Here is a 15,622-nt window from a genome sequence, read left to right as displayed (position 1 = left end):
TTCGGAAATGGTACCCCTTCCCCTTTACTTAGTGCTACACCATGTATAATTGCATGCAAGAATAACGACTACGGCCACTGAAGCAAGATTTTACATTTTCTTTTTTAACCTGTCTTTTATCGCGTGTGTTTACTTTCTGTTAATTTATTTCATGAAATGCTTTTTTTCCTCTTTGTTTTATTTCCGATTAATTTAATAAATGACATGTAACTATCGTTCTGTTTATAACTGTGCATGTTCTCATGAATCAGCCCTCGGGCAATTGTTCACACTATCTTCACGGTTGTGTGTGGTTTTTTTTAATTCACACCCTTCTACGTTGGTTGTCTTATTTTTTTATGCATCTTACAGCTAAATTGTTTGGGCATTAAAAATAATAAACAAAACGCAAACATAACAAAGTAGCGAGAATTGCAGAAATGGGTACAACAGGGGTTAAGTTGTAAAGGAATAAGTGCTGGTTCCCAAAGCTCTGTTCAGAAGCCTGCGGGTGGAGCTATTAAATGCCGGCGTGCCAACACCAAGGCTGCATGGTGTTGAATCTATTTCATGTCGCTTTAATCCTCTACCAAACATTCTCTGCCCCTTGTACTTCACTTGGGCATGTTCCTAGTACTTTCTTATTTTGTGACGGTTTTTCCGTCTTTCTCCTCCTTCTTTCCTGTTTGTGTGTTTTCTTCCTGTTGCTACTGGAAAATGTCTGATGAGCAAAAACAAGTGCCAGTTACCAAGAATGAGTGTCGGTTGCCACTTCCACAGCCACCTGCTCAAGTTAAGTATAGCAAACACAGAGCAGAGTCTATGTCCGGTCCCTCGTGGGTATAGTCTCAATACATGCTCAGGGCATGGGTATTGTGTATAAGGAGTGGTAAACATCTGCATCCTGTGCACAGTGCACAGTGGTCCGAGCCACATGCCTCATCCAGCTCGTTCTAAGAGCAAAATTATTTGTTCAGATCATGTTCAAAGATCAGATACTTTACTCACTTGGCCTGACATAGGGTACAGAGGTACCGTTACAAGACATGTCTAAGGCTATCCCATTCTCGAAGTGCCCTGTTAACATGTTCACAGGTTATACCTAACAGGCTCTGACAGCAGGGGTATTGTCACAGGTCATAGCAAAGCAATCACGCCCTGTGCTCAGTGCCCCAGACATGATTTAAGTAACCAGTTTCTGCTGGGAAAAGTCACAGACTTGCCTATTGCCCAATAGGAATGATTGCATGGGTACTGATTCCAGGTGTCTGGGGCGCAATGAATGATAGACGGTCACAATCTGTGCCCATTGTGTATTGAGAGCAAGGGTACTTCAGTCAGTTCCTGCACCCATCGTTTGCTAGATGTAGCCAAATGAAATGTCCAGCTCGGTCTGTCTTCAGGGGTATTGGTACACCAAAGTGGCTGAAACCTTTGACCTGGCTCCAGTGCCTTGTCATCCCTGCTACTGGCTGTTCTGAGGGTTCAGAGGCCAGAGTACTGCACACAGATATATAGAACTAAATTCATGTCATGTTTCCAGTGCGATCTGGGCAGGGCTTTGCTCAGTGTCTGCCAGGTATTTCCAACACTCATTAACAAAAAGGTGGTCCCCGTGGGGGAAGTGTAGCCTTTGACTTCCACAGCAATGATAATGTAAAAAAGTATAAACAGATTCTATTTCAACAATACGGTTAGTGCATTAGTTTATTTGGATTATTGGCCAAAATGGCACACCATTAATATGTTTCATTTTTGCGTTTAAAAAAAAAATACAAAGGTGCTCCTGTCGATTGTCAGCACAAGGAAAGTGAATAAAGTGACTAAATAGAGTGCTTGTGTTATATGCAAAATATATACATGTGACTGATTGTGACAATATGTTGTTTTAAAGAGCACTGGAAGTATGAGTGTCAGTCGACACAATCAAGATTTAAAACCAGTCCACACAGAATTATTTTCTCAATGCTTCGACCCCTTAGTACCATAGCATGTGGACATACTGGGCCAGTGTACATCTTTCAGAGAATGGTGAGTTATTCCCCAACTACACAATGTGTTGTTAATGTTTTTCGGTCCGTCATTGCACAAATAGTGTGGAGTAGTCATCATTGTCCGAAGTCTTCATATTACAGCCTTACAATTATTTCTCTTTTCCTAATTTCAATACACCAGAATTCTTTCAAAATAAGAAACCTTTTGCAAGTCTGAGAAGGTGCGCTGCCAGACTGAAATTCCACTGTGATGGTTACCAACTCAAAGATGGTGAGTTTTGGTTGGCTCTTAGTCCACATGATCACTCTGTAATAGTAGTTATTGCAATAAACACTTGCTGGTTTATGAGCTGTACCAACAATTAGCTTTTTAACTTCAATGAAGTTGTTCAATTTCATCAAAATCTATTATTTCCAATGGTCAGCAGAAATCTCCAGACAGGTGGTTAGTAGGTCATGTTTCACTCCCTTCTGTCTGTAAGAACCTCATGATGGCCCTGTATTACCTCATTTCCTGAAACTGAAACCTGCCAACCCAGCTCTGAAGAGCTGAATGCAGCACACATAGAAAGAGGAAAAACAAGGAGAAATAGAGATATTCCTCCTCATTTCGCATCACCTTGAGAGGTGTATGATTTTGACACATTCCCAGGATTACAAGTCCTTGTAAATCTGGAACTGGGTCAAAAACCATGGAATTTGCCTAGGAGCACCCACTGCAACACCCATGAAACATCTCCCTTGCGCAGAGTAAGGTGACGCAGCGATCTGCGTTGCCTTTACTCAAGATTTATGAGGCCACTCAAAGCCACACAAGGTGCCTTTGTGTGGCTTCATAAATCTGACTTAGAGCCTTGCATCATGCATGTACCGCTTTGTGTAGTGGAAAAGTGACTCAATGCTCTCATAAATATGTTCCTAAGGCCCTCATTTATAGCAATTTGGTGTAGGGCAGTGCAGCAAGTCACCTTGCTGTGCTGCCCTACGCTAAAGTGAAAGGAGAGGAATGCACCGTATTTGTCCAATATGGTACATTCCTGTCCTTTCCCCCGGTGTTGGCGCTGTTTTAGCAACATAGCGCAAACACAGGCCCCCTTGCGCCATTTTGCAAGGGTGCCTGTGTTGTGGGCAGGATTTTATTTCTGCAGGAAGGGGCACCTTCCTGCAAAAAAACCATTCTGAGAGGCGTTTTCCTCTTTCTATGTGTGCTGCATAATGCAGCACACATAGAAAGAGAAAAACATGAGAAGAAGTAGAGATATTTCTCCTTGTTATGCCTCACCTTAGGAGGAGCAAGATATTGACTCATTCCCAGGTTTACAAGTTCTTATGAATCTAGAAATGCAGCAAAAAGCATGGAAGTTGCGAGGGAACACCCACCACAATGCCAATGGAACGCCCACTTTGCGCAGAGTAAGGTGACGCAGCAATTTGCGCTGCTTTGCCTGACTCAAGATTTATGTGGTCACTCAAAACTTCGCAAGCTGGTTTTGTGTGGCTTCATTAATTTGACTCAGAGCCTTGAGCCATTCGTGCACCACTGTGAGTTGCAAACGTGATGCATGTCTCATAAATATGCCCCTAAATCAGAATTTGCTGTTCTTTCGGCTTCTTGAAAATTGCTTAATAATTTAACAGTTAAACTCAGAAGCCTCCATTCTTTATGCAATAGCCAAGAGTAGACAAATACTGAACAGCAGATATAGGCAGTATACAAAAGCAGAGTGATACTGAGCTACTTCCACCACCTGCTAGAAATTTGCATTCTGAAATAAAACATAATGCCTCAATTCATTTTAATCGGTAGTGCTTATAAAAAGTAAAATCCACATTTGTGCTAGATAACAACTACTATAGAACAGTACATTCTCACTATAGAAGCATCTTCGTGGCAGAGGCATAAAGTAGACTCCAGCAAGCCTTTTGGAGCAGGTCCAGGCAACCTGCAACTTGGGACCACTATCCAAATTGGTCAGAGAAACCTTGCCATTATGTGTAACGCCAACACTTATTATGTGTTCCAATTGATATCAAAGTTGCATTGTAAGGAAATTAAAACAACATGATTAGATACACAGAAAGATTATTTGCAGGTCAAAAAAGGATCAACTGTACCTTTAAGTAATTACTTTCCAAGTATGCATACTTTCGATCCGCCGACAGTTGATAATTTGAAGCATTGACACTGTCCTGCAGATTCAAAAATCAATTATTTTCAACTGTAGTAACCACATTCATATCTGTGCTGCATAAAGTCGAAGCAGCACCAGTTCTTATTTATTGTAATTTCTCTAGAAATGTGTAAATATATGCTTACAAAAGTTATATTGGCCAAGATGGTGTTCTTTTCCCCTGTTTCAACATTGTGAATTAAAACATTGCCTTCACTGGATTTGTGCAAATATTCATGTTCTACAAAAAAGAAAAAGAATTAGCATTGCTGAAACAATTAAAAGTAACTAAATATTCAAGCAAGCTGCTTCACTAAGTATATCACTATTTGAGAGAAATTAAGCATAACATATAGATACACATATGTAGCAAACATAAAGCGAAATGACTGACTATGTTGTTTTTGGAGTTTTGTGAAATTTTGTGTGGGCCCGATTCACAAAGGTAAACTTACACTTTTGTGTAAGTTTACTTACAAAGAAATTTAAGAGTAGTATCTTTACAAGCGCGGAGCCTCAGCACATAAAAAGATAGGACAGGCCTATCTTTTTATGGGCGGAGAAGGCATGGACGTCATTTGGGAGTAGTCAGGTGTCGCAGCTGTGACCTCTGGCTTGCACCCTGCTCCTCCTGGCACTTCCTCTGTGACCCCTGGCCTCAGTGAGGCAAACCCTTTTGCCTCCTCTGAGGCCTGGGGTTGCAAAGGAAGTTTCAGAAGTAGTAAGGAGCAAGCTAGGGGTCACAGATGAGATGTCTGACTACTCCTAAATGACGTCCTTGGGAGCATAAGCGTTTCCCTGGGAGGCTGGGAGGGTGGAGGCCAGTTTTGCAGCAGTGGGTGATGGTTTTGTTATTGGGTGCCGGTTTTGCAAGAAAGCAGCAATATCGGCCCCCAGTAACAAAAGCAGCAGTGCTTCGCACTTATGTGTGCTCCCCTTGTCTGACAAATTTGCCAGGGCTGATTTGAGTTCCCAGTCCAGCCCTGATACAGAAACTCCGCACTCTTAAGGATACTACTAGTAAATTCCTTTGTGAGTACTAAACAATCCTAAACTTACACAAATGTGCAGGTTTACCCTAGTGATTCAGGGCCTGTGTGTCTGTGAGTGTGTGTGTGTGTGTGTGTGTGTGTGTGTGTGTGTGTGTGTGTGTGTGTGTGTGCGTGCATGTGTGTGTGTGTGTGTGTGTGTGTGTGTGTGCGTGTGAAAAGTGTGCGTGAATGTCTTGTGTGTCTGTATTCTGAAACAGACATTAATGTCTACACCTGTATAGAGATGTGGAAGTACTATTGTTTGCGAACTTTTTAGATTCTTTTGAGATCCAGAGAGGGCAATTTTTATTACATCGGGTGGCAGTAGCCAGTGTGGGTCTTTATTGGGGCATGGATGTATAAGAGCCTCATCAGCACAGTGCTTGCCAGGTGTTATGTACTACGTCGGGCCATTTTATTGTGGTGACATGTCTTTAACAAGTACTATGGAATGATACAGTAACACCTTGTTAGACCTGGCTTTTTCAGCAGGTTCACCCCAGACTGTTTTGTTTTTTGGCTGCCTGGTTTTGACCTTGTTTTTGTTGGTTTTAGGACTCCGGGCATTTTACCACTGCTATTCAGTTTTAAAGTGTATATGCTCTCCATGAAAATTATGTTTGTGAATTGGTGTTTCCATGATTGGCTTATTTGATTTACTAATAAGTCCCTAGTACAGTGCACTGTGTGTGCTCAGGGCCCGTAAATCAAATGCTGCTAGTGGGCCTGCAGCACAGATTGTGCCACCCACATGAGTAGCCTTGTAAATGTATCTCAGACCTACCACTGCAGTGTCTGAGCACAGTTTTCAACTGCCATGTCGACCTGGCAAGTGCACCTTCTTGCCAGGCCCTAATGCCCTTTTCTTGTATGTAAGACACCCCCTCAGATAGGCCCAAGGTATCCCCATGGGCAGGGTGCAGTGTATGTGAAAGGTAGGACATGCACTGGTGTGTGTGATATGTCCTAATAGTGAAATACTGTGTAGTTTGTTTTTCACTATTGAAAGGCTATCTGTCCCATAGCGTAACATGAGAGTTTATTTGTAACAACTTACAAGTATAACTTTGCATTGGGACAATAGATCCCAAACGGTTTCATTAGGTCCCTACCTCTCTAGAGAAAAACCAATTACATCAGGAGTCCCCCAGGGGTCCATACTTAGCCCTCTTTTTTTTAACATTTATATGACCCCCCTCCTTGCACTGATAGAATCCCACGGAATCCTCGTTACATCGTATGCTGATGACACTCAGCTTGTCGTTACCATCGATAAAAAATGCACGGATGCAGTCTTTAGATTTAAGAACTGTCTCTCCGAGGTCTTTCTATGGTTGAATAGTAACCACCTCAGATGTAACAGTGCCAAGACTGAGATCATACCCCTAGGGAAAGACTTGTCCTTTTCCCCAAAAGACTGGTGGCCAAAAAACTCAGAAGCCCCGCCGAATGCTGTTTCCTCGGCACGCAATCTCGGCATCCAATTCGACGCATCCCTCAGCTTTGATGACCATGTTCGCATCACTGCCGGGAGCTGTTTTAGTCTTATTAGAACACTGAAGAAATTCTTCGACTTCCTCCCCATCTCAGCCAGAAAATCAGTCGTGGTTGCCCTAGTCCTCTCCCGACTTGATTATTGCAACGGACTAATGGCAGGAGTGAAGAAGGCCACCTTGAGGAAACTGTAAAGTGTCCAACATGCGGCTGCCAGACTCGTCCTTAAACTCCCCAGAAGGTCCTCAGCAGCCCTCAACACCCTCCACTGGCTACCTCTTCACAAAAGAATTTTGTTTAAACTCCTATTCACTGTATTTAAAGCCACTAGAAAAACCGGTCCCTTGTATTTTACCAAGCGCTTTATGTACTACAATCCTACGCGCTGCCTGAGATCCTCAGGAACCCACCTTGTCGTTATCCCAAGATTTAAGTTAAAAACGCGAGGGGGGAAGACTTTTTCCTTCCTGGCATCTAGAGCTTGGATCAACCTTCCCGTCAACCTCAGGCTAGCCGCTACTGAGAGCCATTTCAGGAAACTCTTGAAAACCTGGGTATTCCAGCAATCTGACTCCTCAGTCTTCGCAGCCATCTGATTCACTCATCACTACGTTTCTTTTTCTGCACGCTCAGCGCCAAGATGCTCCTTCCGGAGCGATAGTCGCGCTTTACAAAATCCCATAAATATCAAAATATAGAGGAATGGAGTTAAGGCTCTCTAAACTCAAAATTTAAGAACATTCCTCTTAGGAAAGATGGTTTTTCAATTGTGGGTTTGTAAATGCCACTTTTAGAAAGGGAACACAAGGAGATGATGGCTCACACTTTTCAGACACTCACCCCCAGTCACAGATCTGAGTTGAATCCATCATCATTCTTTAGCTCACTTCGCCACCTCAGTTCAGACCCAGCTATATGCAGATCAGTCTTGACCCTGTGCCTCATGGGAACAGTCCAGCCCAAACTGCCAAGTCAGGTCAGGTCTTTCCTCAACCGGAAACAAGCATCCTGGGACCGGTTTCTGGGTAACACCCTTCATCAGCCTGGCTGGAGTCACGCTATCCTGGCTGATAGGGATGAAATCCTGAAACCGGTCCTAGGATGCTTGTTTCCAGTCTAGGGAGGACCTGGCCTGGCAGTTCGGGCTGGACTGTTCCCATGAGGCACAGGGTCAAGACTGATTTGCATATGGCTGTGTTCAAACTGGAATGGCATGATGAGCAAAAAAAACGATGGATTTAGGCCCAGATCTCTGTACTGAGGGTGAATGTATGACATTGTTCTGGATTCTGTCCATCAATTGTTATTTTTACTTTTAGAAAGTGGCATTTTCTTGCTTAGCCATCCTATGTGCCTCTGCTGTGTTGTGTACAGACTGTCTGGTTTTGGAGTGACAGGAGCTGGGGATGTGCATTCACTGTAAACAGCCACTGGGTGGGGGTTGGAAGTTGAGGTGTGTCTTGCCTTTCCTGCCATGGAGAAGGGCTGAAGAAACTGTAAGGAGGAGTGCTGTCCCATTCCTGTGTGGATGTTTAGCTGGGTTGGCCTACAGTGGCTACTTCCGCCAGGGAGAGGGCAAAGACTGAACTCTGCTGTGCATCCTGCTTGATGAAGCTCTCCAGGGGCTTGATGTAGAGCTTCCCTCCTGTTCTGAAATCTCAGGGACACAAAGACTTTGCTTCCTCTGTCCTCCTGCCCCTGGAACTGCTGTTTCAGCTGCCACAGAGGGAAAAAGCAACCCTGATGCCAGCGATTGGTGCAGCGACCTGCAACAAAGCTGTGGGTACTGCTCATGAAGTGCACAACGCACCACCCGAATTGCACCGTAGCCCCCCCGCCTGCCGCTGCCGCACTGTTTTGACTCAGTCATAGTCACCGAGGCCGCTGCCTGCACTGGAGCTAAAGGCACTGCTTGTGTTGCTCATGACGCACCGCCCCGACTCGCACCGCAATGGTGCCTCATCATCGCCGAGCTGATACCTGACGTGGGAGACCTCCCGAATCCATCGACTCAGCACCGTCATAAGGAACCAACTCCTCGCAACCAACGCGACGTCACCTCCCTGGCAACAGTAAGGAACCATGTCTCACCTCCCCGGCAACAGTAAGGAACTGACGCCTCCTGTACCCTGCCTCGCAGTAGGGAACAGATGCCTCACCTCCCCTTTGGCCATAAGGAACCAACACCTCCCCTTCCCTGTGGTCGCAAGGAACCAACGCTGCCCGGCGCCAATGGCACATCACATCCCGACGCCGTGCGCCGTCTTTGTTTTCATCGTTTCCCAAGGTACTATTCTTGGGGGTCCGTGCGACTCTGTGCCTGGCCTGCGCTCCATGCGGTCAGCGTTGTACTTTGGGAGTTTCTTAGGTCACAACATTATGATAGCCCCAGGTGGAGGTATTTGTTGCTAAAAACTTTATTTTTGTGAATAAACTATTTTGATGATATCTTGACATATGTATGGTGGATTTTTGTTGTTTGTTGGTTTAGATAAAGATTTTCTATTTCTCTAAACTGGTGTGGTGTCCATTTGTAGTGTTTTCACTGTGTTACTGTATGTGTGGCTAAATGCTTTACACATTGCTTCTGAGATAAGCCTGACTGCTAGTGCCAAGCTACCAAGGGGATGAGCCGTGGTTGTCTAAGGCCGTAACTCCATTACCCTGACTAGAAGCCAGGGTCCCTACTTGGACAAAGGTGCAAATCATTGCCAACTAGAGACCCCCATTTCTAACACACTTCTAGTGGAATTAAGAGAGTAATGGAAAAAAGATTTTGCACATCCCATTTCCCTGGCAGATTGGGCAAAATTACATGCATGTTCATATACTGTATCTTGAAGTGCTACATGTAGGCTGATTCATTTCTATTATTTACATAGGGAGTATACGACACCAGCCGTTTGGGGCTGGTGTCGATCTTTCACTGGGACAATTTGAAAGCCTGCCTTTGTTATCTCTGCTGCCACGGGACCTCCAGTGGCTGAGGGAGACCTACGAACTTTGTTGAACTCTGCCGCCCTAGCGCTCTGATACTAGGTACTTGTGAACTACAATCACTAGGATTCCCTGTGTCCCCGCTCACCTGGCTGACTGAAACGCCCCCAGTCTAGGCGTGTTATAACCCGCCCATAAACCCCGCAGCGCGGGAGCACGCGGGAGTGCGCCGGGCTAAGCCCGGGCAAAGGGCGGGCCCTCTGTGGCCCTCAGAGGACTGAGGAGGACGGGACGGGCCACCCCCCTTTGGCTCAAAAATCGAAGGTAAACCCCTTGTTTGGAAATTCCCCAACCAAGCCATGTCTAAGCCCCAAACAGAGGTTGAGTGTGATATAACCCCTGTGTACACAACTAGCCAACTGTTTCCCTTGTTTAGAGATGTGGGTAAAAATGCACCTTGCCATTCTACGATTATTTCACCCTGTGAAGATTCAATCGCACATCTACCATCTAGTCTCTCTTGGTTGGAAGATTTAAATAGCCTGTGTAAGGCAAAGTACGCTCCAGCAGAGTCTTCCCCCACGTTAAAAAGCAGCAACCTACCACTTTGTCCAAGGGAGCTGGAACCCTTCCCTGAAACACATAAAGTTAACACCCATAACACAACACCTCCCAGGGCTATCCCTGCCAAAAGGAAGCACGATGGGGACAATCAAAATGGGAGCTTAGCCAAAACTCAAAAATTAGATAAACCATCTTTAAGTCCCACACCACCCGTAATCAAGTCTCCTTTTACCCCGGCAATTGTCGAAAATTTGGACGACTTATTACCATCATCCCGGCAGGCCTTACTGCCCATGATCGAACATCTGATCAAATCTCTACTACATCCTTTGATTGACAAAATTACCACGTTGGGGGATAGGCTGACGGGGTTGGAGAATTCAATCAAATCTCACCTGAAATCTTCCACACATGCTGTAATTCCTTACTGCCCTCCGACAACTGCTTCTTTAAATCCGCCCAAACTGATTACATCTCATGAAGCGGTGCTTACCCAATTATCAGTCCCCACCTCCATGCCTCCAATCATTCCCAAAGTCCCCCCCAATCCAACGACAGCGCGTCACATTCCTCTCAAACTTGAGCGCACCACCCACATACATTTACCACCAGAGGCAGCCCCTTTTGTAACTGTTCTCTCGGGAGTCCCTGAACTAACACAAGGTAAAGCTGAGAGACAATATGAGCTGATGAATAAGGTCAAGTTCTGGTTAGCTAAAAACAGACCTCTGCCCCATCACCTTGATGGTAGAATAATAAGCGTCCGGAGGGTGGGCTGGCTTGGTCCCCTGAAAAAAGACATCTCGGGCGATCTGATCCTGATACGATTTAGGAGCAGACACATCGTGCCATATATGCAAACTTGGTTACCTCAAAAAGGTGATGGACTTATTTGCACCTGGAACCTACATGACTTCTACCCAAATACGTCCTACATGCTTTTCCCCAGACCCCAGGGTATGGACAACAACTTAGTGGGTAGAGGAACTCATTTAACTAAGGGCGGTAGTTTTCCTGTGGTTTTTAACCGCCTCAAACCGTCGTACAACAGTTTTATGTACCGTAACTATCAAACTTTTTAGAACACTGTTACCACTAATGATGTCTAAAGTACGTTATTACCAAAGATTGTTATGCTCAAAGGGAGGGCTAAAGTCCTTTTAACCTTTTAACTGTGTAACTTAAAATTAATTTGTGATTCTTGTATGCACGTTTCCTTTTATAATGCAATGTATTTTTTCATCTGTATGCTTTTATGATTTTAAACTAAAATCGAATAAAGCCTTCTTGACTGACTGACTGACTGACTCCGGGCAAAATATCTCTGGTTTTTCATGCTACTAATGTGGCATGTCCTCGATGTGGTGAACATAGAGTTGAAATGTTCCACATGATGTGGTCTAGTTCACTGTTGTTTTTTTTGGAGGGATGTAGTGTACTGCATTAATGAGGTGACACAGACATTGATTGATTGTGCTCCCTTGTTTTTGCCTTCTGGGGAAATTTCCTAGATCTGTCAAGCGCACAAATACTTCAGGACTTATTGACTTGGCCCTGGTGCTTTCTAGACATGAGATTACTATGCATTGAAAAGCTGCAAGGGCCCATAGGGTTGAAAAATGGAAGGTGGAGGTTTGATTCGGTGGGCGGGCCATGAGAGCACTGTGTTACGTAGAGTAGTGAGGAAAGGAAGAGGATCAATTGGCAGTAGTCGAGCATGAGATCACTTATTGGATTGTCTTAGTGACCCTGACATGCTAGATGTATCTGGGGAGCAATGCACGTAGTAGTAATTTCAGAATATTCTGGAATGGAGAGCATGTAGTAGCATATTCTGAAAATGTACGCCAAGAATGGAGAATATGTAGTATCAAATACTGAAAATGTGAATTTTCAGGCGAGAGGCTTTTAGACTATGATTCGAAAACAGTGATGCATGATGTGATGGGGCTGCACTTTAAGGGGTTGGGGGATGGTAGGGTGTAATAGGTTATTTGCAGTAGGATTTGTAGTGATATTTGTGTAATCTTTGTATCCTGATCTACTTATTTGGGTAATGTTTAATTTATCAAATATGGCAATAAAATTCTGTTTACAAAAAGAAAAGACTTCAATGTGTATATACATACCCTCATTATTTGAATGTCCTGTGATGTCCTAAACATGAAAAGATATTTGTTCCCTATAACAAACTATACTTTCAACAAGAATATCCATCCAGAAAGCACTAAGGGGCATATTATCAAGAACAACGTTAAAAGTATCTCTGCTTTAGCTGCAGGAAACTGTTGCTAAAGCGGCGATAATAGGCTTGATAATATGCCCTTGAGAATTCCAATAGAAGCCCATGTACACACCAGAGCATGGGCTTCTATGGGAATTCACAAAGGCATATTATCAAGCCCATTATCGCCGCTTTAGCGGCAGTTTTCTGCCGCTATAGCGGCGATAATTTTAGCGCTGTTTCTTGATAATATGCCTAAATTGTGTGTTTCAGGAATGAGCTCCTACAAACCGCCTCACCAAAACTGTGGTTTTTCTGCGGGTCTTACACCAACAGAGCCTCAGCTGGCTCTGTCTGCATCAACATGTTACCTGGCAATCTATCTGCCACTATGTCACAGTCACGGTCACCCCACCCTATTATGGCAAAAGCAACAGTTCCTAGATGTACGTTTTGAGGCATGGGAGTGCCGTGCTAGAAAATGGTCCCACAGCACAGGTGAAATGTTCCCAGTGTATCAGGGGCATTAATTTCTTTTTTCTTTGTTTTATAGGAATAAACGGACACTTTGGGATTTTATTCTTGAAAAACAAACATGGTTCCTGCTCCTTAAGCTTCAAAGCAGCCACATCAGTGGTGGTTTTGAGACACCCGCAGGTAAGTGGGGATCTCTAAACATGGCGGACTTTTCGCCACCTGGGAAACATAGATCATGGCCTTTATGACCTGGAAGGCTAGTTGGCCACCTGCGTGGGCTTATATTAGCCCATATGTCCCTAATTTCCAATTATATATTTTTCATGATTCTCATATTTTTGGGATACTCTGAGGCAAACAAGTTAAATTTAAAATAAAATCAAATGTCACATATTAAGTTAAAATTAACACTTTACGTGTTCAAAAGGAAATCTCTATGGTGTTCAAGAACCCTTATATACCTTGTCACTATTTGTATGAACAACTGTCCTTCAAAGATTAAAATGTAACAACATTTTGATCCAAAGATTCCAGTTTCAATAATATGTTATGTTAACAATGTATCTGTGATTTTCATTTAGATATTAAATCTACATCAGAAAGCATGCACGAACAACAATGCAACAGCTAGAAATTCAAGAGGCCTACACCATACCTGAAATCCAAGAGGTATAATATTGTTTGTAATAGAAATGTGAACTAAACGCATCTTCCAAAGTGAATGGTCTGCCATCCTTCGGGTTCTGACCTTCATAGAAACAAAAATACAGAGGTGTGTAAATAGAGAGCTTTGCAAGAAGGGATTTCCAAATTTTCTGGCATCATTTTAGTACCTAGCAGCAGTGCTTTAACAGGATGCATTCCTAGACTAACTTTCTGTCACTGTTAGTGTTAGCGTTACTAAATGAGTAGGGAAGGAGACAGACTGAAAGGATGACAATGGGGAAAAGGGCAGGAAGAGATGGGAAGGAGCAAAGAGGTGAAAGTTAGGAATGAGAAAATAAGGCTGGGAGAAAAAGTAGAAAGCTAGTTAGACAGGAAGGGGAAAAAATTGAGGGGAGAAGAAAGGAATAAGGGAAAGATGAAAGGAGGGAAAGACAAAAGGAAAGAAGGAAACTTGGAAGGAAGGATGGAAAGATAAAAGGAAGCCTGACATGAAAGAAGGGTTAAGGGAGGGTGAAAACATGGAAGAACAAGCTTCAGCTGTTGCAAAATATAGCAGCTAGATTGCTCACCGACACACTCAAATTTAAGCCTATTGCTAAGGAAATCAAAAAACGTCACTGGCTGCCTGTGAAGAAAGGGGTACATTTTAAAGCTCTGTGTACAAGGCACTGCAGGGCACCCGCCCAGAATACCTCAAGCAGCAGCTGCAGTGGTACCAGCCCAAAAGAATACTTCGCTCATTGGGGGCTAAGTTGGTATCAGTACCGTCCATAAAAATAGTTTCATGGGGTGGGAGAAGCTTCATTGCTGGTGCTGCGAGGGCCTGGAATGATCTCCCCTTCCACTTAGAAGTTCCACTAATCTCCTGACGTTCAAGAAACAATTTAAAACCTGGCTCTTTAACCTTTAATTGTGCCTCCGCCTCAACATCCAGAGGAAAGCCGTTAGCGCCAGGACACCCTTGGGTAACCGTTTGCACTTTAGAAATACCCTTAACATTGACATTACCAAGTGTGAAAAGAAGCGAGGTTGAAAATATGAACGGAAGGAAGAAAGGAAAGATGGAGAGGAAAAGGACGGTTAGAAGGTAAAATTATTAATATGTGAAAAGATGGATGGATGGATGGATGGACGGACTGACAGATGGGCTGTTGAGCAAAAGAATGGATGGACAAAAGGATAAGTGAAGAAAAAGTAAAAGGAAAGTATTTGGAGGCGAAGCACTGGATAGATCAACGAAAGGATGGATTGATGGATGGATGGATAGATTCTTAGATGGATGGATGGATGGATTGATGGACATTACAAGGCTGAATGGCTAAAAGAATTGATGGATGGTTAATGGATTAGTAAAATGGTGAAAGTATGGCAAGGTGAAAAAGTAAATTACAGGTTTGGATGGATAAATGCATGCAAGTGTGAAAGGATGAATCTATAGGCGGATGAAAGATGAAAGGAACTTTTGCTGGGGATCATGACCATTACTTGCTGCTGGTTTGCTTGCTATTAAAGGTTTTGCTCAAAGTGGTGGTCTTTTGATTTTTTCACTGCTCCCTTGAAAATCATTTCTACCTCTCCATTACACCTTTAACATATTATTTTTAATTCTCAGCATAATTACCTAATTTCTCGCTGAGTCGAAAAACCCTAGATATCATAAAAAATGAGCTGTAGAATTCATTACACATTCTGAAGGCTTATTTAATGCCTGCTATTATTTGAGAAGTGCTGGTGATTAACATTAAATGAGTGTACAGTCTGTCTCATAAATGTCGAGCCCCACAAAGGTCAGGTACGGCAGAAGTGACATTTATTTATGTATTTATTTGTGTTTTTATTGTGAGTTCTTTCAAAGTCCAGATGTACATTCAGTTTTAGTTATTTATGTATGTGTTTATTATGACTTTTAAATATTTTAAATAGGGGTACATGTTATGCTTTGGTTACACTCGAGCACCTTAATTACTGGCAATATTCAGTTACATAATGAGACATAAAGCAAGGGAAGTTAGATTCTAATGGAATAGGCACTCCCCACATCTAATATTCTTCACATGCAAACCTTGACTAGTGAAGAATTGCGTT

General features: G+C 43.4%; 1 protein-coding gene across 1 annotated transcript in view; it reads right to left on the bottom strand.

The window, feature by feature from the left end:
• The window catches only part of FAP (fibroblast activation protein alpha), a 662,945-nt gene that overhangs the window by 549,919 nt on the left and 97,404 nt on the right, over nt 1-15,622 (bottom strand). Inside the window, exons 3-5 of the mRNA XM_078681652.1 lie at nt 13,527-13,619; nt 4,291-4,385; nt 4,089-4,163 (exon numbers count right to left, since the gene is read on the bottom strand). Coding sequence (XP_078537778.1) covers nt 4,089-4,163; nt 4,291-4,385; nt 13,527-13,619 — 263 coding nt within the window. The remainder of the gene's footprint in view (nt 1-4,088; nt 4,164-4,290; nt 4,386-13,526; nt 13,620-15,622) is intronic.

This window comes from Lissotriton helveticus, chromosome 3_1 (assembly GCF_964261635.1).
Source record: "Lissotriton helveticus chromosome 3_1, aLisHel1.1, whole genome shotgun sequence".
NCBI lineage: Eukaryota > Metazoa > Chordata > Amphibia > Caudata > Salamandridae > Lissotriton > Lissotriton helveticus.
The sequence above is the reverse complement of the archived record's forward strand: the minus strand, read 5'-3'. Positions and strand labels throughout refer to the sequence as shown.